Here is a 22,433-nt window from a genome sequence, read left to right on the forward strand (position 1 = left end):
GGGCACTTATGACTAGCAGTATCGGTATCAATCCGTCGTGGTGGCTTCCGTCGTAGCGGGTCCTGATTCGATCGTTGTTGCAGGTGTATTGGTATCTGCATGTTGTGACGACTTCCGTCATAGTAGCTCTTGATTCAACCGTCATAGCGGGAGTATCGGTGTCAGTCTATTGTAGTGGGTCTTGATTCGATCGTCATAGCGGGAGGATGGACCCACTGTGATGGGCTTTGGCTTGCTCATGTAAGCGAGAGGTTAGACCCACTGCGATGGGCTTTGGCTCGACTGCATAAGCTAGAGAGTGGACCCACTGCGATGGGCTTTGGCTCGACCGCATAAGCGGGATGCTGAACTCACTGTGATGGGCTTTGGCTCGATAGCATAAACGGGAGGATGGATCAGCTGTGGGTTTTGGCTCGGCCACATAAGCGGGAGGATGGATCCGTTGAGGTGGCTTTTGTCGTAGCGGGTCTTGATCTCGACTGCATGGGTGGGAGGATGGATCCGCTATTGCGGGTCTGGTCAAATGGTGGATGCTGGGGTCCAAGGCTGCTGAGGTTCGAGCCGTAGAGTTGTTCCTGGGAGGAGTCGGTGGGGCCCCCACGTTTGGTTTTGGTGGCGTTGCTGGCCTAGGTGGAGAGGGGACATGGTAGTGCCAAGCTTCTCCGTATCAATTCTAAAGATGCATTGCATATTTTTCCTTTTCTTTTTATTCCGTAAAAAATTGGAACAAACGAATCTATTGCAAAATCTTTTGTTTGGTAATCTAATGTTGCTACCTTGACATGAAAAATATGAAATTGAGACTTCATCTGGCTTCTGGTGTGGGCATACAGAGGTAGTAAGATTTCTCTACAAGAATAAGGCCAACGTTGGAGCTGGTGCTATGGGTGATACGGCTGTGATCCATTTTGTTGCTCAGAAAGGTCATCTAGAGATAATTAGGATCCTATTATCCTTTGATGTCTCTGTCAAGGCCTGTTAACATGAAAGGTTTGATCCCTCCTGCACTGTGCTGTCCAAGGATCTCATCTAGAGCTCATCGAGTATCTCATTAAAAATGTTGACCTAGGTGAATCCTTTCTTTTTTCCTTCCCTCTCTCTCTTTGTTCTCCCCTTTTCACACGGTAGTTCACTCTCTCTCATTTTTTTATCTCCCCCTTCTGCTTTGGGAGGTTTCCCTCTCCGTTTTTCCCTCCCCCTACTGTCCGGAAGGTTGGGTCTTCTTTTGGGCTTGCCCCTTCTTTTGCTTCTTGGGCAGGTACTCGACCAACAGGGTGTGAGTGTGTTGGCTCGATCATATGAGCGGGAGGATCGGTATCAATCCGTCATAGCGGGAGTATCTGTTGGGAAATCTTGGGGGGCGACATCACATGCGCAGCGGAAGAACAGAAAACAAAATCCCCAATTTCTAAAGATGTATTCATCGTCGTGCGAAGATTAGTGTGCAAAAATCCGCGAAACTTAAAACTGCGTATAAGATAAATTGTGGTACCTAAGGTGATCGTATATTCCTGAATCCCTGCAGATCTCTAGGAGAGGGCGAATGAGGTCAAGCGCACTCCTTTCTTGGAGAAGGGGAGGAGAATATGAGAGGCAAGCAAAAGGCTCTAGCCTATAAACCACTTATTCCCTCCAATTTATTGAGTTTCGCAGTAAACTTAACCCTAATGGATCCTCCCCTATTGGGGAGAATCTCCATCCAACTACCCAAGCATCTTATATTAGTATATCTATATCTAATAATATCTCATGAGCACTTATTGGATCTCTTCCATGAGATTTAATAATTCAGGGGCTTATTATATATCTAATAAGATAGGGGCCCCGGCGGATATTTCATATTCAAACCTCTACTCATCACAATGCCTACCATATGTGTGAGACTCTCTAGGCCCAATATCGAGCTGGCCATGAGTCATAACTATCAGAACTCATTCTGGCTTAATGAATTATTATCTTAATAATAATTCACTCGACTCATCGACTGCGGACGTACTAGGCCATTATGCCGTAGTCCCTAGATGATATAGGGGAATCCAATCCATTGGACATGTCAGTCCTCATTTATCATGTAACTTTAGTCCCTCATTCATATAATATCACAGAGACCGTATACCGGGTATGGTGCTGTCAAACCCATATGGTTTCTACTCGAGTCTCGCTCTAATCGGATTCTCTCGGAGAACTCTTTCTCTCTCAATTCGAATGACCTTGGCTAGGGATTTTTCTGAACAAGAACATATGAGATATTACTCATGATACTGAGAGCGGATGATCTTCTATCGACACTCAATAGCTCTCGTAAGGTTGACTGTCACTCCCGATGACCAATTATGCTAGATTTGGGACATCCAAACCTATAAATATGATATTAAAGAGTGGAGCACTAATACAAGATATCCTTGGTGTCTCTAGCCTATGGACCAGATACCCCACTGAGACTACGAAATCGCTGTCTGACAATAAGGCATCATCAGCCATTCAGCATTCCGGAAGTGGATCAATCAGTAAACTCATTCTCCAATGAGCACATGTACTATATCCCTAGTGTCCCCAAACGAGCAGCTATAAGATCAGCCGCATGCATCATATGGACAGGTATACATCACACTAATCTGTCTTGTTTTCTCGATGTCCCTCTCGAGTAAACCTATGACTAGGATTATTTAGGATCTGCGTTTAAAGGTGAACCGATCTCATTATCATGATCTCATCACGATCAGGATTATTTAGGATCTGGAGTATCGATATCGGTCTGTTGTGACGGCTTCCGCTATAGCAGGTCTTGATTCAACCGTCGTAGCGAGAGTATCGGTGTCAGTCTGTCGTTGCGGGTCTTGATTCGATCGTCGTTGCGGGAGGATGGACCCACTATGATGGGCTTTGGCTTGATCGCATAAGCAAGAGGTTAGACCCACTACGATGGGCTTCGGCTCGACTGCGTAAGCGAGAGAGTGGACCTACTACAATGGACTTTGGTTCGACCGCGTAAGCGAGAGAGTGGACCCACTACAATGGGCTTTGGCTCTACTCCTTGTAACATTCATGAGATTACTTGACCAGGTACAGAAGAAATTGCAAATGAGAATCGAGGCTTTGGGGAAGTGCTTGTAAACAATACGGGAGAAAGCTCAGAAGATCTTTGTTTCGATATGAATGGCTCGTCAGGCAGTTTGGAAGCCACCAGAGCCCAGCTTACGGATTTCGACCTACCACTATCAGGCTTGATGGAGAACTTCGGTGGAAAAGACTTATGACTTTACCAAGATGTGGTCCTTTTTCTAATTAATAGAATATTTACTATTGTAAAGACAAGGATTTGAATTAAAGGATGAAGAAAAAAAAATAAAAAAATGAAGTTTATTATAAAATAATGGATAATAAATTACTAATTTTTTATTCTTTTTATAAATCTAGGATGTGACGCTGCATACAAAACGTCAATGAGTTCTGTAAATAAATAGGACTGTGCTAAAGAAAATAAATCGCGAGAAGAGCTTCTTGACTCGAGATACTACAAAGGATTTAATAGCTTCGAACAAGCTAGGGAAGTTTTGCGAAGCGTAAGAATCTTAGCAGTAATGGTTCTTATTAAACGGTATAGATTCGAATGTTTGTGCACTTGATGTAGTTTTTGTAATTTAGTAATCCCGTGAACTCCAGGCTTTGATTTATGCTCTCTAATTTATATCGGTTATCTAATGTGTCACAAACCATGCAGAGAAATACTTCTTGGAGAGGCGTTGTGGTATCAGATCGAAGTGCAGAGGAAACTGTAGGAGCAGCTCGTGGTAAGCCTAATGGTGTGTGGCAAACAAAGGCTCTACTCCTTGTAACATTCACGAGATTACTTGACCAGGTACAGAAGAAATTGCAAATGAGAATCGAGGCTCTGGGGAAGTGCTTGTAAGCAATACGGGAGAAAGCTCAGAAGATCTTTGTTTCGACATGAATGGCTCGTCAGGCAGTTTGGAAGCCACCAGAGCCCAGCTTACGGATTTCGACTTGCCACTATCAGGCTTGACGGAGAACGTCGGTCGGGTTTGCGAAGAGAAGCACTCGGAGCTGAGAGAAGTGCGGTCAGAGGAAAACATCAAGAAGAGGAACGATTCAGGGTTTCAACTTTATCAGGAAGGTAGAGATGAGGCCGACGACAGTTATCTTCTTCTGCTGGATTTGAATGTGAAAGGAAGCAGAGGTGAGATGGTTGGTGGATCAAGAGGAAACGACTTGGATCTCAGAATCCAAACGCAGGGGTTGTAAACCAGCTTTGACTGTCGATTCTGCACTTGCAGACACATCCGATGCTGTCATTGTGCGCATCGAGTTGATATCGAGTCTATGTTTCTTTCCTACAGCGTAAATCTTTATACTGCGGTTTGTTGAATGATTTGATCGTGGACGAAACAACTCCCCCTTGTACGGGAACTTCCTCTCGTCGGCCATCAACATATCATGTTGTTTGCCCAATTTGAAAGCTATCAGTTTATCCAAGAAAATAACAGAGCACAGATCGATGTGGTGCATATCCAACAATCTTCGGATTCTTACCATACATCACAAGCAGCAATCAATTTTTACATCCGAATTTGACAGACGACTTGATTTGTATATTATTTACGTTGAAACATTCGACATTTGTGCACAAAGAAAAAGAGAAAGATCATATTTGAGTTGACTTGCTTTGAGAATCGACCACCTTCACTGCGCTGCGTTGACAAACTCCAAGAACGAAGGAGGAATTCAGCAGGCTTGTAGGCCGTAGATGATGCCGCGATGGCAGGCCACCTTGGCGTCTTGGTCGTCGAAGAACCTCCGCTTCATCTTCAGATAGACTTGGCAGGTCACCAAGCTATCTGATCCAGCTTGATGCGACTTCCCAGCTTGGCGTGGCACCCCGAGGGTACTCGCCACTCTCTCCAGCCCGCCGGAGAGACCCTTGCAGCCGCGCATAATGTGCTTGAGATCCACAGTCTCTCCGAAGAGCAAGTTCACCAGGCCGAGGAACTCTTCCAGGGTGTCGGGCAGAGGCCGGCCGAACCCCAGCACCTTGACGAGATAGGCGAAGTCGTAGCAGCTGTGAAAGGCGATCCATCGAGTGGAGTGCGGGCGGCAGAAACGGCAATGAGCGACGAGGCCGGAACGATAGAGGTGGGCGGCGAACTGGCCGGAGTCAATGCCGTAGAGGGGGAGCCGGTCGAAGTCGATGCCACTGGAGCGGAGCAGGTCGACGGAGTCCGGCGCGTGGAGGTCGCGTCGGACATCGAATTCGCGGAAGTTGAACTCCCACACGTACCCGACCCTGCCGCCGGTGCCGATGGAGGGGAGGTCGCCGAAGGCGTCGAAGAGGGTGAGGCCGAGTTGGACGAGCTCCATCTTGTCGACGTTGGCCTTGAGGATGGCGTAGCGCAGGCTGGGCGGGAGAAGACGGTGTGGCCTCCGAGTTCTGTAGAGGAAGCCGGGAAACTCCGTGTCGAAGGCGACGTAAGAGAAGCGATCCACGAGGGAAGCAATGATGGAGAACTCGTACTCCAAGTTCCACGCCCAAACCGAGCGCACCACCAAATGTTGCCGCCCTCCTCCTCCTCCTCCTCGTTGCGAAGACATCTTTCCACGCGACGAGACAACAGTGTGGAGCGAAGAAGAGTGTCGGAGAGGAGTGATGCGTGACAAGTCCAAAGGTCACGTCCTTATATAACAGGCAGACTGTCCGAACCCCAGTTCGATTCGGAATCCTATCCGAATCGAGCTATAATCCTAATCCAAGAAGGAAAGATGCGGGCGTTAAGCCCCAGCTCGATCCGATGTCTCTCGGAATCCTAGTCCGATTCTAACGATCCAAGGTATCTTCGTTCGAAGTACGTCTCCACATTTGTGGGCCTTAACTCGGCCCATCCTGCTACGGTCTCGGCCTTCTATCAAGTATGTACTACCGCTGCCTTCGTCGCTTGAAGCTCCACGACGGCACACCCCGCGGAGATGGGAGACCCCGGAGCGGCATCGAGGAGGAAGAACCGATTACCGAAGGGGGGCAGCGAATCTTCCGATCTCCACGCCGCCGCGAGGAACGGGGACCTCACCACGGTCGAGTCCATCTGCAACGCTAATCCCCTCGCCGTCAATACTCGAGATCGCCATTCCCGGACACCGTATCCTTTCTCCCTTGTTCTCCTTTCCTCAATCTTCGCTTTTGTTGTCGTTATCATGTGGTGGGCTCTTCGCTTGGTTCAGAATCTGTCGAGCGAGCAGCTTATTGCGCCGCCGAGAGTTTGGCACTGAGTTTTATGGTTCCCTTAGGGTTTTGAGCTTTAACCTACTTAGCTGGTTCATTTAAATTCCTTTGCTAGGATTCGCACTGCTGTCTGATTTGGTGCATTATTTGTGACTAGCTGGCTCTTATGAGTCTTAGGTCTTAAATATCAACTCGATTCCTTTGAAAAGAGAATGAAGAAAAGGATATAAATGATGAAACTATCTATCGATGGAGGATGACTGTGGCAATGATTTGCAGAAATGATACATGCGGATTCATCCACACTGACACTCTTCGGTGTAAGAACTTCCACATAACTTGTGGGTGGAATTGTGTTGCTTCGATACTTAGATTTAATATAGGAAATGTTCATTACGAAGCTGAGAAATTGTTGCTGTTGACAATTTAAACATCTCTTTTCTGTCAATTTATGTTTTGAGTTTTTGGGTATTAAAAATTTTAAACATCCAACAAGTGCTTTACTTTTCAAGATCTCGATATCGGGTAAGTAAATTAACAAAAATTATTCAATATCTTGAACCTCCATGTGGTCGAAAAAGGGATATATCATAGTTTCTCTTACTAAACCTGTTGTCATCTTAGAAAGTTGCAAGTCATAGGGTACAAACTCAACTTTTTGGATATTTCTTGTTAACACACAGAGACAGTTGACTAGTGAGTTGGCCCGATTAGTTATATGTCCAAAGTGTAGGTCCCTTCTGCTGGCTTGCCTTCTAGTCGTGCCTCCGAGCTACGCTGACGACCTTGCACAATAGACTTGCGCGGAGGGTGTCCCAGGTCGACCCCTCCGATGCTTAAGTTAGTGAAAGATGGACAGGGAGGAAGACAATAGTGAGAGTAGTGTAAATGAGAGAATAGGCGGTTTTTGCCTGCCTCCTTTTGTCTAGGTATAGGTCTTGGCTTTTATACCTACTCATTGAGTGGTCTAGACGTGTGCTAGCCAAGGCCTCCCTTACTATGTATGGTGGAGGCATTAATAAGGATGGCTTGTTGGTGCGGACCGTTGGGACGCCTTTGGGCTGACTCCCCTGTCACTTTAGGTTAGGCAGGGAGTTAGCCCTCCATCGGTCATCCGAAGGGGAAGGCTGGTGAAATCGGGCCATTCTGTCAATCATTAATACGGAGGCTTGGCTTCTGCTGAGATGTCAGCCAGTAGGCGACTAGGGAAGCAGGGGGCATGCTGCCAGTCATTAATGCAGAGGCATGGCTTCTGTTGAGATGTCAGCTAGGAGGCGATTGGGAAGCTGGGGCATGCTGCCAACCATTAATACGGGGCATGGTTTCTTTAGTTGCGGTATCGGTAAGGAGTGGGTCTTGTGTGCCCACTTTGGGAAGCTAGGACAGTAGGGTAGATCCCTACTGGCGGTTGGGTGGAGTTGGTTGTTTCCTACATTTGGCTTTGGTGGCGTTGTTGGCCTAGGTGGCGAGGTGAGCTGGCAATGCCAAACTTTTTTGTATTGTTTGCCCCCCTTGGAAGGTGTGCTTCGGAACACTGCAAAGGGGCCTTGAATTTTGTCATTTTACTTATACTACTACATGCTTGCGTGAGTGTTGTTTTTGCTGTGAGATCTTTATTAAGGCTGTGATGGTTGGTGCGAGATCCATCGAGGCGGATGACACTCTTTTGTAAGGGCAAATGTAGGAGTGACGAATGTTGACCCAAGTGAATCCTTTCTTTTTTCCTTCCCTCTCTCTCTTTGTTCTCCCCCTTTCGCACGGTAGTTCACTCTCTCTCATTTTTTGATCTCCCCCTTCTGCTTTGGGAGGTTTCCCTCTCTGTTTTTCCCTCCCCCTACTGTCCGGAAGGTTGGGTCTTCTTTTGGGCTTGTCCCTTCTTCTGCTTCTTGGGCAGGTACTCGACCAACAGGGTGTGAGTGTGTTGGCTCGATCGTATGAGCGGGAGGATCGGTATCAATCCGTCATAGCGGGAGTATTTGTTGGGAAATCTTGGGGGGCGACATCACATGCGTAGCGGAAGAACAGAAAACAAAATCCCCAATTCCTAAAGATGTATTCGTCGTCGTGCGAAGATTAGTACGCAAAAATCCGCGAAACTTAAAACTGCGTATAAGATAAATTGTGATACCTAGGGATATCGTATATCCCTGAATCCTTGCAGATTTCTAGGAGAGGGTGAATGAGGTCTAGTGCACTCCTCTCTGGTAAAGGGAGAGGAGAATAGGAGAGGCAAGCAAAAGGTTCTAGCCTATGAACCATTGATTCCCTCCAATTTATAGAGTTCCGTAGTAAACTTAACCCTAATGGATCCTCCCCTATTGGGTATTGGATCTCCATCTAACTACCCAAGCATCTTATATTAGTAGATCTCTATCCAATAATCTCTTATGGGCTAATATTGGATCTCGTTCATGTGATCCAATAATTCAGAGGGTTATTGGATATCCAATAAGATAGGGGTTCCGGTGGATATTTCATATTCGAATCTTTACTAATCGCAATGCTTACCATATGTGTGTAACCCTTTAGACCCAATATCGAGCTGGCAATGAGTCATACCTATTAGAACTCCTTCTGGCTCAGTGAATTATTCTCTCCATAATAACTCACTCGACTCATCGACTACGGACGTACTATGCCACTACGTTGCAGTCCCCAAACGATACAGGGGAATATAATCCATTGGACCTGTTAATCCTCAGTTACCGTATATTTATAGTCCCTCATCCATATAATATCCCAGAGACCGTATACCGGGTATGGTGTTGTCAAATCCATACGGTTTCTACTCGAGTCTCGCTCTAATCAGATTCTCTCGGAGAACTCTTTCTCTGTCAATCCGAATGACCCTGGCCAGAGATTTGTCTGAGCAAGAACATCTGTGATATTTCTCTCATGATACTGAGAGCGGATGATCCTTTATCGACACTCAATAGCGCTCGTACGGTTGACTATCACTCCCGATGACCGACTTTGCTAGATCTAGGACATCCAAACCTATAAGTCTGGTATCAAAGAGTGGAGCACTAATACAAGACATCCTTGGTGTCTCAAGTCTAAGGATCAGATACATCACTAGGATTACGGAATCGCTGTATGACAATAAGACATCATCAACCATCCAACATTTCGGAAGCGGATCAATCAGTGAACTCATTCTCCAATGTGCACCTATACTATATCCCTAGTGTTCCCATAAGAGCAGCTATGAGACCAGCTGCATCTATCATATGGACGAGTATACAGCACACCAGTATGTCCGGTAACTTGATGTCCCTCTCGAGTAAACCTATGACTAGGATTATTTAGGATCTGTGTTTAAAGGTGAATTGATCTGATTCCCATTGAACAGATCCAAGGACATCACTATATATATATATATATATATATATATATATATATATATATATATATATATATATATATATATATAAAGTGATCAATGCCAAAATATAATAAGCAAAAAGACTATGTGTCAAGTCACATGTGCCATCACTCACGTGATTGGCTTGTAGGGCATTTATGACTAGCAGTATCGGTATCAATCCGTCGTGGTGGCTTCCGTCGTAGCGGGTCCTGATTCGATCGTTGTTGCAGGTGTATTGGTATCTGTATGTTGTGACGGCTTCCGTCATAGTAGCTCTTGATTCAACCGTCATAGCGGGAGTATCGGTGTCAGTCTATTGTAGTGGGTCTTGATTCGATCGTCATAGCGGGAGGATGGACCCACTGTGATGGGCTTTGGCTTGCTCATGTAAGTGAGAGGTTAGACCCACTGCGATGGGCTTTGGCTCGACTGCATAAGCTAGAGAGTGGACCCACTGCGATGGGCTTTGGCTCGACCGCATAAGCGGGATGCTGAACTCACTGTGATGGGCTTTGGCTCGATAGCATAAACGGGAGGATGGATCGGCTGTGGGTTTTGGCTCGGCCACATAAGCGGGAGGATGGATCCGTTGCGGTGGCTTTTGTCGTAGCGGGTCTTGATCTCGACTGCATGGGTGGGAGGATGGATCCGCTATTGCGGGTCTGGTCAAATGGTGGATGCTGGGGTCCAAGGCTGCTGAGGTTCGAGCCGTAGAGTTGTTCCTGGGAGGAGTCGGTGGGGCCCCCACGTTTGGTTTTGGTGGCGTTGCTGGCCTAGGTGGAGAGGGGACATGGTAGTGCCAAGCTTCTCCGTATCAATTCTAAAGATGCATTGCATATTTTTCCTTTTCTTTTTATTCCGTAAAAAATTGGAACAAACGAATCTATTGCAAAATCTTTTGTTTGGTAATCTAATGTTGCTACCTTGACATGAAAAATATGAAATTGAGACTTCATCTGGCTTCTGGTGTGGGCATACAGAGGTAGTAAGATTTCTCTACAAGAATAAGGCCAACGTTGGAGCTGGTGCTATGGGTGATACGGCTGTGATCCATTTTGTTGCTCAGAAAGGTCATCTAGAGATAATTAGGATCCTATTATCCTTTGATGTCTCTGTCAAGGCCTGTTAACATGAAAGGTTTGATCCCTCCTGCACTGTGCTGTCCAAGGATCTCATCTAGAGCTCATCGAGTATCTCATTAAAAATGTTGACCTAGGTGAATCCTTTCTTTTTTCCTTCCCTCTCTCTCTTTGTTCTCCCCTTTTCACACGGTAGTTCACTCTCTCTCATTTTTTTATCTCCCCCTTCTGCTTTGGGAGGTTTCCCTCTCCGTTTTTCCCTCCCCCTACTGTCCGGAAGGTTGGGTCTTCTTTTGGGCTTGCCCCTTCTTTTGCTTCTTGGGCAGGTACTCGACCAACAGGGTGTGAGTGTGTTGGCTCGATCATATGAGCGGGAGGATCGGTATCAATCCGTCATAGCGGGAGTATCTGTTGGGAAATCTTGGGGGGCGACATCACATGCGCAGCGGAAGAACAGAAAACAAAATCCCCAATTTCTAAAGATGTATTCATCGTCGTGCGAAGATTAGTGTGCAAAAATCCGCGAAACTTAAAACTGCGTATAAGATAAATTGTGGTACCTAAGGTGATCGTATATTCCTGAATCCCTGCAGATCTCTAGGAGAGGGCGAATGAGGTCAAGCGCACTCCTTTCTTGGAGAAGGGGAGGAGAATATGAGAGGCAAGCAAAAGGCTCTAGCCTATAAACCACTTATTCCCTCCAATTTATTGAGTTTCGCAGTAAACTTAACCCTAATGGATCCTCCCCTATTGGGGAGAATCTCCATCCAACTACCCAAGCATCTTATATTAGTATATCTATATCTAATAATATCTCATGAGCACTTATTGGATCTCTTCCATGAGATTTAATAATTCAGGGGCTTATTATATATCTAATAAGATAGGGGCCCCGGCGGATATTTCATATTCAAACCTCTACTCATCACAATGCCTACCATATGTGTGAGACTCTCTAGGCCCAATATCGAGCTGGCCATGAGTCATAACTATCAGAACTCATTCTGGCTTAATGAATTATTATCTTAATAATAATTCACTCGACTCATCGACTGCGGACGTACTAGGCCATTATGCCGTAGTCCCTAGATGATATAGGGGAATCCAATCCATTGGACATGTCAGTCCTCATTTATCATGTAACTTTAGTCCCTCATTCATATAATATCACAGAGACCGTATACCGGGTATGGTGCTGTCAAACCCATATGGTTTCTACTCGAGTCTCGCTCTAATCGGATTCTCTCGGAGAACTCTTTCTCTCTCAATTCGAATGACCTTGGCTAGGGATTTTTCTGAACAAGAACATATGAGATATTACTCATGATACTGAGAGCGGATGATCTTCTATCGACACTCAATAGCTCTCGTAAGGTTGACTGTCACTCCCGATGACCAATTATGCTAGATTTGGGACATCCAAACCTATAAGTATGATATTAAAGAGTGGAGCACTAATACAAGATATCCTTGGTGTCTCTAGCCTATGGACCAGATACCCCACTGAGACTACGAAATCGCTGTCTGACAATAAGGCATCATCAGCCATTCAGCATTCCGGAAGTGGATCAATCAGTAAACTCATTCTCCAATGAGCACATGTACTATATCCCTAGTGTCCCCAAACGAGCAGCTATAAGATCAGCTGCATGCATCATATGGACAGGTATACATCACACTAATCTGTCTTGTTTTCTCGATGTCCCTCTCGAGTAAACCTATGACTAGGATTATTTAGGATCTGTGTTTAAAGGTGAACCGATCTCATTATCATGATCTCATCACGATCAGGATTATTTAGGATCTGGAGTATCGATATCGGTCTGTTGTGACGGCTTCCGCTATAGCAGGTCTTGATTCAACCGTCGTAGCGAGAGTATCGGTGTCAGTCTGTCGTTGCGGGTCTTGATTCGATCGTCGTTGCGGGAGGATGGACCCACTATGATGGGCTTTGGCTTGATCGCATAAGCAAGAGGTTAGACCCACTACGATGGGCTTCGGCTCGACTGCGTAAGCGAGAGAGTGGACCTACTACAATGGACTTTGGTTCGACCGCGTAAGCGAGAGAGTGGACCCACTACAATGGGCTTTGGCTCTACTCCTTGTAACATTCATGAGATTACTTGACCAGGTACAGAAGAAATTGCAAATGAGAATCGAGGCTTTGGGGAAGTGCTTGTAAACAATACGGGAGAAAGCTCAGAAGATCTTTGTTTCGATATGAATGGCTCGTCAGGCAGTTTGGAAGCCACCAGAGCCCAGCTTACGGATTTCGACCTACCACTATCAGGCTTGATGGAGAACTTCGGTGGAAAAGACTTATGACTTTACCAAGATGTGGTCCTTTTTCTAATTAATAGAATATTTACTATTGTAAAGACAAGGATTTGAATTAAAGGATGAAGAAAAAAAAATAAAAAAAATGAAGTTTATTATAAAATAATGGATAATAAATTACTAATTTTTTATTCTTTTTATAAATCTAGGATGTGACGTTGCATACAAAACGTCAATGAGTTCTGTAAATAAATAGGACTGTGCTAAAGAAAATAAATCGCGAGAAGAGCTTCTTGACTCGAGATACTACAAAGGATTTAATAGCTTCGAACAAGCTAGGGAAGTTTTGCGAAGCGTAAGAATCTTAGCAGTAATGGTTCTTATTAAACGGTATAGATTCGAATGTTTGTGCACTTGATGTAGTTTTTGTAATTTAGTAATCCCGTGAACTCCAGGCTTTGATTTATGCTCTCTAATTTATATCGGTCATCTAATGTGTCACAAACCATGCAGAGAAATACTTCTTGGAGAGGCGTTGTGGTATCAGATCGAAGTGCAGAGGAAACTGTAGGAGCAGCTCGTGGTAAGCCTAATGGTGTGTGGCAAACAAAGGCTCTACTCCTTGTAACATTCACGAGATTACTTGACCAGGTACAGAAGAAATTGCAAATGAGAATCGAGGCTCTGGGGAAGTGCTTGTAAGCAATACGGGAGAAAGCTCAGAAGATCTTTGTTTCGACATGAATGGCTCGTCAGGCAGTTTGGAAGCCACCAGAGCCCAGCTTACGGATTTCGACTTGCCACTATCAGGCTTGACGGAGAACGTCGGTCGGGTTTGCGAAGAGAAGCACTCGGAGCTGAGAGAAGTGCGGTCAGAGGAAAACATCAAGAAGAGGAACGATTCAGGGTTTCAACTTTATCAGGAAGGTAGAGATGAGGCCGACGACAGTTATCTTCTTCTGCTGGATTTGAATGTGAAAGGAAGCAGAGGTGAGATGGTTGGTGGATCAAGAGGAAACGACTTGGATCTCAGAATCCAAACGCAGGGGTTGTAAACCAGCTTTGACTGTCGATTCTGCACTTGCAGACACATCCGATGCTGTCATTGTGCGCATCGAGTTGATATCGAGTCTATGTTTCTTTCCTACAGCGTAAATCTTTATACTGCGGTTTGTTGAATGATTTGATCGTGGACGAAACAACTCCCCCTTGTACGGGAACTTCCTCTCGTCGGCCATCAACATATCATGTTGTTTGCCCAATTTGAAAGCTATCAGTTTATCCAAGAAAATAACAGAGCACAGATCGATGTGGTGCATATCCAACAATCTTCGGATTCTTACCATACATCACAAGCAGCAATCAATTTTTACATCCGAATTTGACAGACGACTTGATTTGTATATTATTTACGTTGAAACATTCGACATTTGTGCACAAAGAAAAAGAGAAAGATCATATTTGAGTTGACTTGCTTTGAGAATCGACCACCTTCGCTGCGCTGCGTTGACAAACTCCAAGAACGAAGGAGGAATTCAGCAGGCTTGTAGGCCGTAGATGATGCCGCGATGGCAGGCCACCTTGGCGTCTTGGTCGTCGAAGAACCTCCGCTTCATCTTCAGATAGACTTGGCAGGTCACCAAGCTATCTGATCCAGCTTGATGCGACTTCCCAGCTTGGCGTGGCACCCCGAGGGTACTCGCCACTCTCTCAAGCCCGCCGGAGAGACCCTTGCAGCCGCGCATAATGTGCTTGAGATCCACAGTCTCTCCGAAGAGCAAGTTCACCAGGCCGAGGAACTCTTCCAGGGTGTCGGGCAGAGGCCGGCCGAACCCCAGCACCTTGACGAGATAGGCGAAGTCGTAGCAGCTGTGAAAGGCGATCCATCGAGTGGAGTGCGGGCGGCAGAAACGGCAATGAGCGACGAGGCCGGAACGATAGAGGTGGGCGGCGAACTGGCCGGAGTCAATGCCGTAGAGGGGGAGCCGGTCGAAGTCGATGCCACTGGAGCGGAGCAGGTCGACGGAGTCCGGCGCGTGGAGGTCGCGTCGGACATCGAATTCGCGGAAGTTGAACTCCCACACGTACCCGACCCTGCCGCCGGTGCCGATGGAGGGGAGGTCGCCGAAGGCGTCGAAGAGGGTGAGGCCGAGTTGGACGAGCTCCATCTTGTCGACGTTGGCCTTGAGGATGGCGTAGCGCAGGCTGGGCGGGAGAAGACGGTGTGGCCTCCGAGTTCTGTAGAGGAAGCCGGGAAACTCCGTGTCGAAGGCGACGTAAGAGAAGCGATCCACGAGGGAAGCAATGATGGAGAACTCGTACTCCAAGTTCCACGCCCAAACCGAGCGCACCACCAAATGTTGCCGCCCTCCTCCTCCTCCTCCTCGTTGCGAAGACATCTTTCCACGCGACGAGACAACAGTGTGGAGCGAAGAAGAGTGTCGGAGAGGAGTGATGCGTGACAAGTCCAAAGGTCACGTCCTTATATAACAGGCAGACTGTCCGAACCCCAGTTCGATTCGGATTCCTATCCGAATCGAGCTATAATCCTAATCCAAGAAGGAAAGATGCGGGCGTTAAGCCCCAGCTCGATCCGATGTCTCTCGGAATCCTAGTCCGATTCTAACGATCCAAGGTATCTTCGTTCGAAGTACGTCTCCACATTTGTGGGCCTTAACTCGGCCCATCCTGCTACGGTCTCGGCCTTCTATCAAGTATGTACTACCGCTGCCTTCGTCGCTTGAAGCTCCACGACGGCACACCCCGCGGAGATGGGAGACCCCGGAGCGGCATCGAGGAGGAAGAACCGATTACCGAAGGGGGGCAGCGAATCTTCCGATCTCCACGCCGCCGCGAGGAACGGGGACCTCACCACGGTCGAGTCCATCTGCAACGCTAATCCCCTCGCCGTCAATACTCGAGATCGCCATTCCCGGACACCGTATCCTTTCTCCCTTGTTCTCCTTTCCTCAATCTTCGCTTTTGTTGTCGTTATCATGTGGTGGGCTCTTCGCTTGGTTCAGAATCTGTCGAGCGAGCAGCTTATTGCGCCGCCGAGAGTTTGGCACTGAGTTTTATGGTTCCCTTAGGGTTTTGAGCTTTAACCTACTTAGCTGGTTCATTTAAATTCCTTTGCTAGGATTCGCACTGCTGTCTGATTTGGTGCATTATTTGTGACTAGCTGGCTCTTATGAGTCTTAGGTCTTAAATATCAACTCGATTCCTTTGAAAAGAGAATGAAGAAAAGGATATAAATGATGAAACTATCTATCGATGGAGGATGACTGTGGCAATGATTTGCAGAAATGATACATGCGGATTCATCCACACTGACACTCTTCGGTGTAAGAACTTCCACATAACTTGTGGGTGGAATTGTGTTGCTTCGATACTTAGATTTAATATAGGAAATGTTCATTACGAAGCTGAGAAATTGTTGCTGTTGACAATTTAAACATCTCTTTTCTGTCAATTTATGTTTTGAGTTTTTGGGTATTAAAAATTTTAAACATCCAACAAGTGCTTTACTTTTCAAGATCTCGATATCGGGTAAGTAAATTAACAAAAATTATTCAATATCTTGAACCTCCATGTGGTCGAAAAAGGGATATATCATAGTTTCTCTTACTAAACCTGTTGTCATCTTAGAAAGTTGCAAGTCATAGGGTACAAACTCAACTTTTGGATCATTCTTAAACTTGATTCTCTCAACTGCATTGCACATTTTTCCTTTTGTTTTTATTCTGTTAAAACTGGAACTAATGATTCTTTTGAAAAATCTTTTGTTTGATCATCTAATGTTGCTACCTTGACATGAATAATTTGAAATTGAGACTGCATCTAGCTGCTTGGTCTGGGCAGACCGAAGTAGTAAGATTTCTCTGCAAGAATAAGGCTGACGTTGGAGCTGCTGCTATGGATGATACGGCTGCGATCCATTTTGCTGCTCAGAAAGGTCATCTAGAGATAATTAGGATCCTATTATCCTCTGGTGTCTCTGTCAGGGCGGCTAACAGGAAAGGTTTGACCCCTCTGCACTATGCTGTCCAAGGATCCCATCCAGAGCTCTTCAAGTATCTCATTAGAAAAGGTGCAAGCCTTACCGCCAAGACAAAGGCCGGGCAAACACCTATGGACCTTGCGAGCACCGAGGAAGTCCGCGCTCTTCTCGTCGAGTGCAAACAACCTTTGACCAAAGATGATAAATCTACTACGATCATGGAGGTTGGTGACTCGGTTTCAAAGGAGGATATTGAAGCAAAAAATGGAGGCTCCATTCCTGAAGAGTCAGCTAATGTCAATGAAGAAGGCACGGATACTAAGGAAAAGAGAAGAGGTGAGGCAACGGCTGATGAGGACTCATCAAAACCGAAAAAGGCTAAGGTTTCCCTTGATCACCTTCTGGCTGAAAATGATGTCTTAGATGAGGATGAAGAATAGGACACAGGTATGAAAGAGAACAATCATATAAGGGCAGCTCTAGTGTTGAAGCTCTAACATTTTATGGTAACTTTATGTGTTGTTTTCTTGGACTTTATGTGTTGATCTGTAAGGTTTTCTTTGTTAGCAAGTGTTGCACATCTTTATTCTTCGTGTCCTTGTTATATCTGAAGCATGCTTTTGCAGTGGATGAACGAAAAGTTCTCACATTTTCATATCAGTTTTCTCATGAACTTATTATCGTTGTACTGTATGTTGAACTTTACAGTATGGTCCAGACGAATGGAGAGTCGAAGAATCATGTTCTATTTTGATGTAGTTGGTCCTTCGAACTGCAAGTTTGGCTGCTACAGATGGATGGTCTCTTCTTCCAGTTTGTGTAGGTCTTGCAGGTTAAGATGGTTTTCGAATTCATGAGCACCTAACTCGACCTACTTTCGGCGACGAATAAATTTGATATCTTCAATTTATTTGCAAGTTCTGTACAAAAAATTAGCAGTGGATTAATTACTCTGTTCCAGAGTTCATCATCTTTTCTCTAATCCTTCAATTTTTTGACTTGAAGCAGTGTTATTTAGTGTGATTGGTTAGACCTGCCAACCTCATAACATAGTTGATGATTAGTGTTAGTTTGTGTGGCTAACCTTGATTGCAACCTCACATGATTGATTGGCTGCCGAAGGCCATGGTGCCTTGGTGGCACCTCACATGATGAGATTGTTGGGAACACCTCATCACGACATTGGTCTCAGTGCAGTGCAGTGCAGTGCAGGTCGATATGATATCGGACACTCATGTCCGGCCAATGTCATTCCCCGACGGAGACAAAGGAGAATGATTAAACAAATCAAATGGAAACCTAACACATGCTAATCACACGCTAATCACGTCAAGTTAAGCAAATCAAACCAAGACAAAAGAGAATAATTAAAAAGGGAAGCAGTTCAGCGTACCAAACCCATCGGACCTCCTCGTCCACAAAACTCTCTCTTTTGTTTCACCAACCCCACCAACGCTTCCACAAAGTGGCCCTCATCACACCTTCCACCAAACACACAAGGATTCCTTCCACCCGTTTATTCCTGACAGGACGATAACACGAGGATCCCACCGAGTAAAAGAAAACCTGCGTAATCTATTTATCGACAAAACGATGACAGCACTACTACACTGACGGCAAAAAGGTCAAGAAATTTCTTTTTTATTCACTTGAATTGAATCCTGCCTGTGACAATTTGATGGTAAAAGAGCACTCCCAACACCCAGATGCAATGCATAATGATACACACTTGAATGTCAAACGGTTATCAGTCAACTAGATCTTGTTTGAGAATACATCTCATCAATAGCATACAGCAGCCCTCGGCGAAGCAGGGGAAGAGTCTGCACCCTCCAGCTTATTAAGAGAAAGGGGATCCCAAACTACTTCGCTGCTGCATTGCCCAGTCTTTTGAGCACATATAACAGCTCTGGTTTGAAGAATTTTGGAGTCGCCTGCATTGGCCACTGCAACTGCCTTTAGCCGGAGCCGCTCAGCTCTTGATCCGATGGTCTGACCTAAGATTGATGCTGCTATCGTAATTGCCATTGCTGTCTTCGGCATCATCACAGACTTCCTAAGCATTGCAATGAAAGGTACGGCTGCGTGAACTGCTGCAAACCACTGCGGGGAGAACTTTGTTGTGTGTTCCCTCCATACCCCGAGCGGGACATTTGCTGCCATGCCCAGCATGGCTATAGCTAGCATCTTGGCTGGTAGAGGTTGCGGCCGGAGGTTCTTTACCAAGGCTGTTCGGGCCAGTGCTGCACGGGCAGCCACCACAACAGGCGGACACCTTAGTTTCATACCTGGTGGAGGCTTTAAAACCTTTGCAACCAGAGGAAGAACCCCACTAACCGCCCTGTATGACTTCGCTATGGGGCACTGCCCGGTTTCCAGCCACTCGTTGCTTCGCGACTCATGCACCGAATCACCCCGTTTCTGAATCAATTTATGTGAAGACAGAGGTTAGTGAATATAATGCCTCGTAGCGTGGACTTCATGTAGAAATAATACAATTGTGATTGCTACAACAGTGATTCACAATCTTCCAACAGAAGAAGCCATTTCGATCATTGTCACTTGCAAAAAGAAATGTGTTTTGTGTACATTCATGACAGCTCAGCAGTAAAGCCAAGAAACATATCACTCTTGGTTGTCAAAGTGAAGCAAGTTATTATTATCAATATGATCCAAGTAATGGAGTATCAAAGAACACATCTAAAATGAAGTCAAATACACGTAAAGCAAACAAATCATGCGATTAACAGGCCAAGAATAACGGAACATAAAGAAACTACCTGAGAAGCTGATTCCTGCTTGGAGGATCTATTATTCTGCCTCTTCCATTTTTTGGAGAAAAAATCAAAGCCGAAAGGTCCTCCAAAAGCTGAAAGACTGATTGTGGCTGCCTTCGCTGCTAAGGGATTAAATGTATCAACAAATTCAGGTTCTAGTTTCTCTTGACGTACTGATGATCTTCCTGTGAGTGGAACAACTCCATCTTGCCCATGGAAAAGCCTAAATGCCATTTCAAAATTGGGTCCATCTTCGAAGATTGGACCCTTGGCTCCTTGCACCTTAACAAATGAAAGAGTATATGCATAAGTAATTATCACATCACATCTAGTTTGTATGGCACCAGGAAACTTACAGGGGCAGGAAAATTGACAGATGAGAAGGAAAAGTTGGTAGGCTCATTGATATTTCTCAAGAATGGGCATCTTTGAATATCTTGCTGAGCAAAAATCTCAGGACATGGTGATTCACTTGATATTCCACTGAAGCCAGACTCCATTTGAATGCCAAGCAGCTAAAACAAAGAAAAGATGAATAAATATATCAATGCCTCCACAGTTATTATATGAAAATATACAACAGAAGCTAGGATAACATGACATTATATTGAAACAGGAAACAAAAGAAAAATTCTACGAAAGATGAGATAGATAGCCTAATTTTTCACTTGAAAGAACTGATAACCTAGAAAGAGAGGAAAAGGCCTTATACAGATATACTTGATGGATGAAAGAAAGTATGCTGGAAGAGAGACTATGGATGTAAATATTGTTTATAGGTCAGACAATTCTTCAATCCAAATCCCTGCCTGAATTGCCAATGTTAAAATAAAGATAAAGTAGTATGGTCCCTAGAAAACAAAACAATGATTCAGTTTATGGTATGTCAGTAAGGGTGACAAAAATTTCTGGCCATCAGCTTAAAACCTTGAAGAACCATTTCATTATGGAAACCTATTAAACTTATATCAAATCAATTCAGTGAAACAAAAGCATATTACAAGAGAAACTTGGGGTGTATATGTTGTTTAAATGTTATTTGTTTGCCAATTTCTTCATTTCAAATCCTTATCTAAATGGCTAATGTTCGAAGCAAGATAAATAAGCATAGTCTACCAAAAAAACAGAATAAGCTTAACGCTTATGTTATGTTACCAAGGGTTACAAGAGTTTTCATCAGCATAACCAAGTCCTATGATGACCATTTCATGGTGGAAAACCAAAGAAAATTAGAGAAATTAAGTTGAGCAAATTTGGAGGCAGATCCGGCATCAGCCTAAAAGATTGAACTTGCAGTATTAAGCATGAGGGATCAAAGTAGATATGAACATGAATAATAGCCCAAGATCAATCAAACATTCTTCTTTTTATTTTGGTAGGATAGGCATGAATCATGCAGTTCTTTTTTCTTTCCCTTTTTTTCTTGGCATGGTTGACTTTAACAAAATTGCTTCATCAACTTGCAATTTTTCGATGGTAAAGACGACGAACATCCTCCAAAAAAGTTCAGATCAAGGGTCAAATACGCTCGTGCCATCAGAGAGAGGGATCAAAAATATCCCATCTTTCCACCAAAATCACAAACCACTCTCACCATAGAATTCGAAATCACAAAAATAGTATGACAAAACTAACAACAAATCACCAAGACAGACGCAACGAAGAACAAAAAAAAATTCCTTCTGTGGCGATCACGCGAAATGGTCGATCCAGAACTCGTAAAGATGATTTTTTTTTCCGATATAAGAAAACAATCTATCGAGAATTCGAGCAGATAGAAGGAGAATACCTCAGGAAATGCTTGAGAGATGGGAACAGAAATCCCAAGGGACGAAGAGAGACGGAAAGCGCCGAAATGAAATCCCAAATCGTGTGGGGAGCACGACGATGCCAGCCGCCCCTCCCAACTTCGCCATTAATTATACTACGGCGACCCGAATTAAAGCACTGGTCCATCCGGTTGCCGCTGGCTTCACGACCGCCTATCATCGGTCACACCATCCGCCCCGGTCGAGCCGAACCCAAAGGTCAACGCGGCGTTTCTGACCTCGAAGGTCGTCCCTCGCCGTCGGATCAAGGACAAGGCCCTTGATATCAGATCTCGCCCGTTGGCTGAGAGGCGTAATTGAATAGGTCCGTCGACAAATCAAAGATCTCTCCCCGTGCTGACCACCTCCGCCATTCACGTTCGCCGTAGATTGAATTAGTCAGGCATCATGGAAGGTCCCAACGAAGTCGACGTGCGCCAATGTCTAATGCTCGCATGTGCGATTAAGGGGGTTTGCGAGTAGCTGTCAGCACGCAAACGTAGATCAAATCAGACCAAATACATCCCCTGTAGCTGCAGGATGCGAAGTTTCTCGACTTTGTCGTGTTCGCCAGCAATATCGGACTCGGGTGTTAGCCTACGAGGTGCGTCCTATCGGGTCCCTACGAGGAAATCGTCAACAGAGAGATTATAGAGTAACATTCTAATCATAAAAAAGTCATGATTAAACAATTATCATATAAAAAATAATATTAAAATTAAATAATTATTGATTAAATTTATGATGTATATATTTTGATATCATTCAAAAAAATTTTATCTATGCATTGTTATCCGATTCAATTTATAGGATCATTATGAATGATAAATTAGAGTCTAAAAATAATTATAAATATATCTATAATCTCAATGATTAGTGTTTCATCCAAATAG

The 22,433-nt window shown here is 44.9% G+C and overlaps 5 protein-coding genes across 5 annotated transcripts; 2 read left to right on the top strand and 3 right to left on the bottom strand.

Moving 5' to 3' along the window:
• Positions 1-4,743: 4,743 nt before the first annotated feature.
• On the bottom strand, positions 4,744-5,607 carry LOC135596404 (probable CCR4-associated factor 1 homolog 11). Its single transcript, XM_065088459.1, has one exon. The coding sequence runs from the start codon at positions 5,605-5,607 to the stop codon at positions 4,744-4,746; it is 864 nt and encodes a 287-aa protein (XP_064944531.1).
• A 309-nt stretch (positions 5,608-5,916) lies between these two features.
• On the top strand, positions 5,917-14,183 carry LOC135597002 (uncharacterized). The gene is made up of 3 exons (XM_065089358.1): positions 5,917-6,552; positions 13,469-13,538; positions 13,607-14,183. The coding sequence occupies exons 1-3, from the start codon at positions 6,514-6,516 to the stop codon at positions 14,008-14,010; spliced, it is 513 nt and encodes a 170-aa protein (XP_064945430.1). The 5' UTR covers positions 5,917-6,513; the 3' UTR covers positions 14,011-14,183.
• A 307-nt stretch (positions 14,184-14,490) lies between these two features.
• On the bottom strand, positions 14,491-15,354 carry LOC135596405 (probable CCR4-associated factor 1 homolog 11). The gene has a single exon (XM_065088460.1). It carries the CDS (start codon positions 15,352-15,354, stop codon positions 14,491-14,493), a length of 864 nt encoding a protein of 287 aa, XP_064944532.1.
• A 329-nt stretch (positions 15,355-15,683) lies between these two features.
• Positions 15,684-17,546, top strand: LOC135597004 (uncharacterized). Its single transcript, XM_065089359.1, has 2 exons — positions 15,684-15,896; positions 16,789-17,546. Exons 1-2 carry the CDS (start codon positions 15,727-15,729, stop codon positions 17,393-17,395), a joined length of 777 nt encoding a protein of 258 aa, XP_064945431.1. The 5' UTR covers positions 15,684-15,726; the 3' UTR covers positions 17,396-17,546.
• A 1,034-nt stretch (positions 17,547-18,580) lies between these two features.
• LOC135597005 (uncharacterized) lies at positions 18,581-21,680 on the bottom strand. The gene is made up of 4 exons (XM_065089360.1): positions 21,522-21,680; positions 20,089-20,247; positions 19,736-20,014; positions 18,581-19,376 (listed from the first exon to the last, which is right to left on the bottom strand). The coding sequence occupies exons 2-4, from the start codon at positions 20,230-20,232 to the stop codon at positions 18,738-18,740; spliced, it is 1,062 nt and encodes a 353-aa protein (XP_064945432.1). The 5' UTR covers positions 20,233-20,247; positions 21,522-21,680; the 3' UTR covers positions 18,581-18,737.
• Between the last annotated feature and the right edge of the window lie 753 nt (positions 21,681-22,433).

This window comes from Musa acuminata, chromosome BXJ1-11, assembly GCF_036884655.1.
Source record: "Musa acuminata AAA Group cultivar baxijiao chromosome BXJ1-11, Cavendish_Baxijiao_AAA, whole genome shotgun sequence".
In the NCBI taxonomy this organism is placed as follows: Eukaryota; Viridiplantae; Streptophyta; class Magnoliopsida; order Zingiberales; family Musaceae; genus Musa; species Musa acuminata.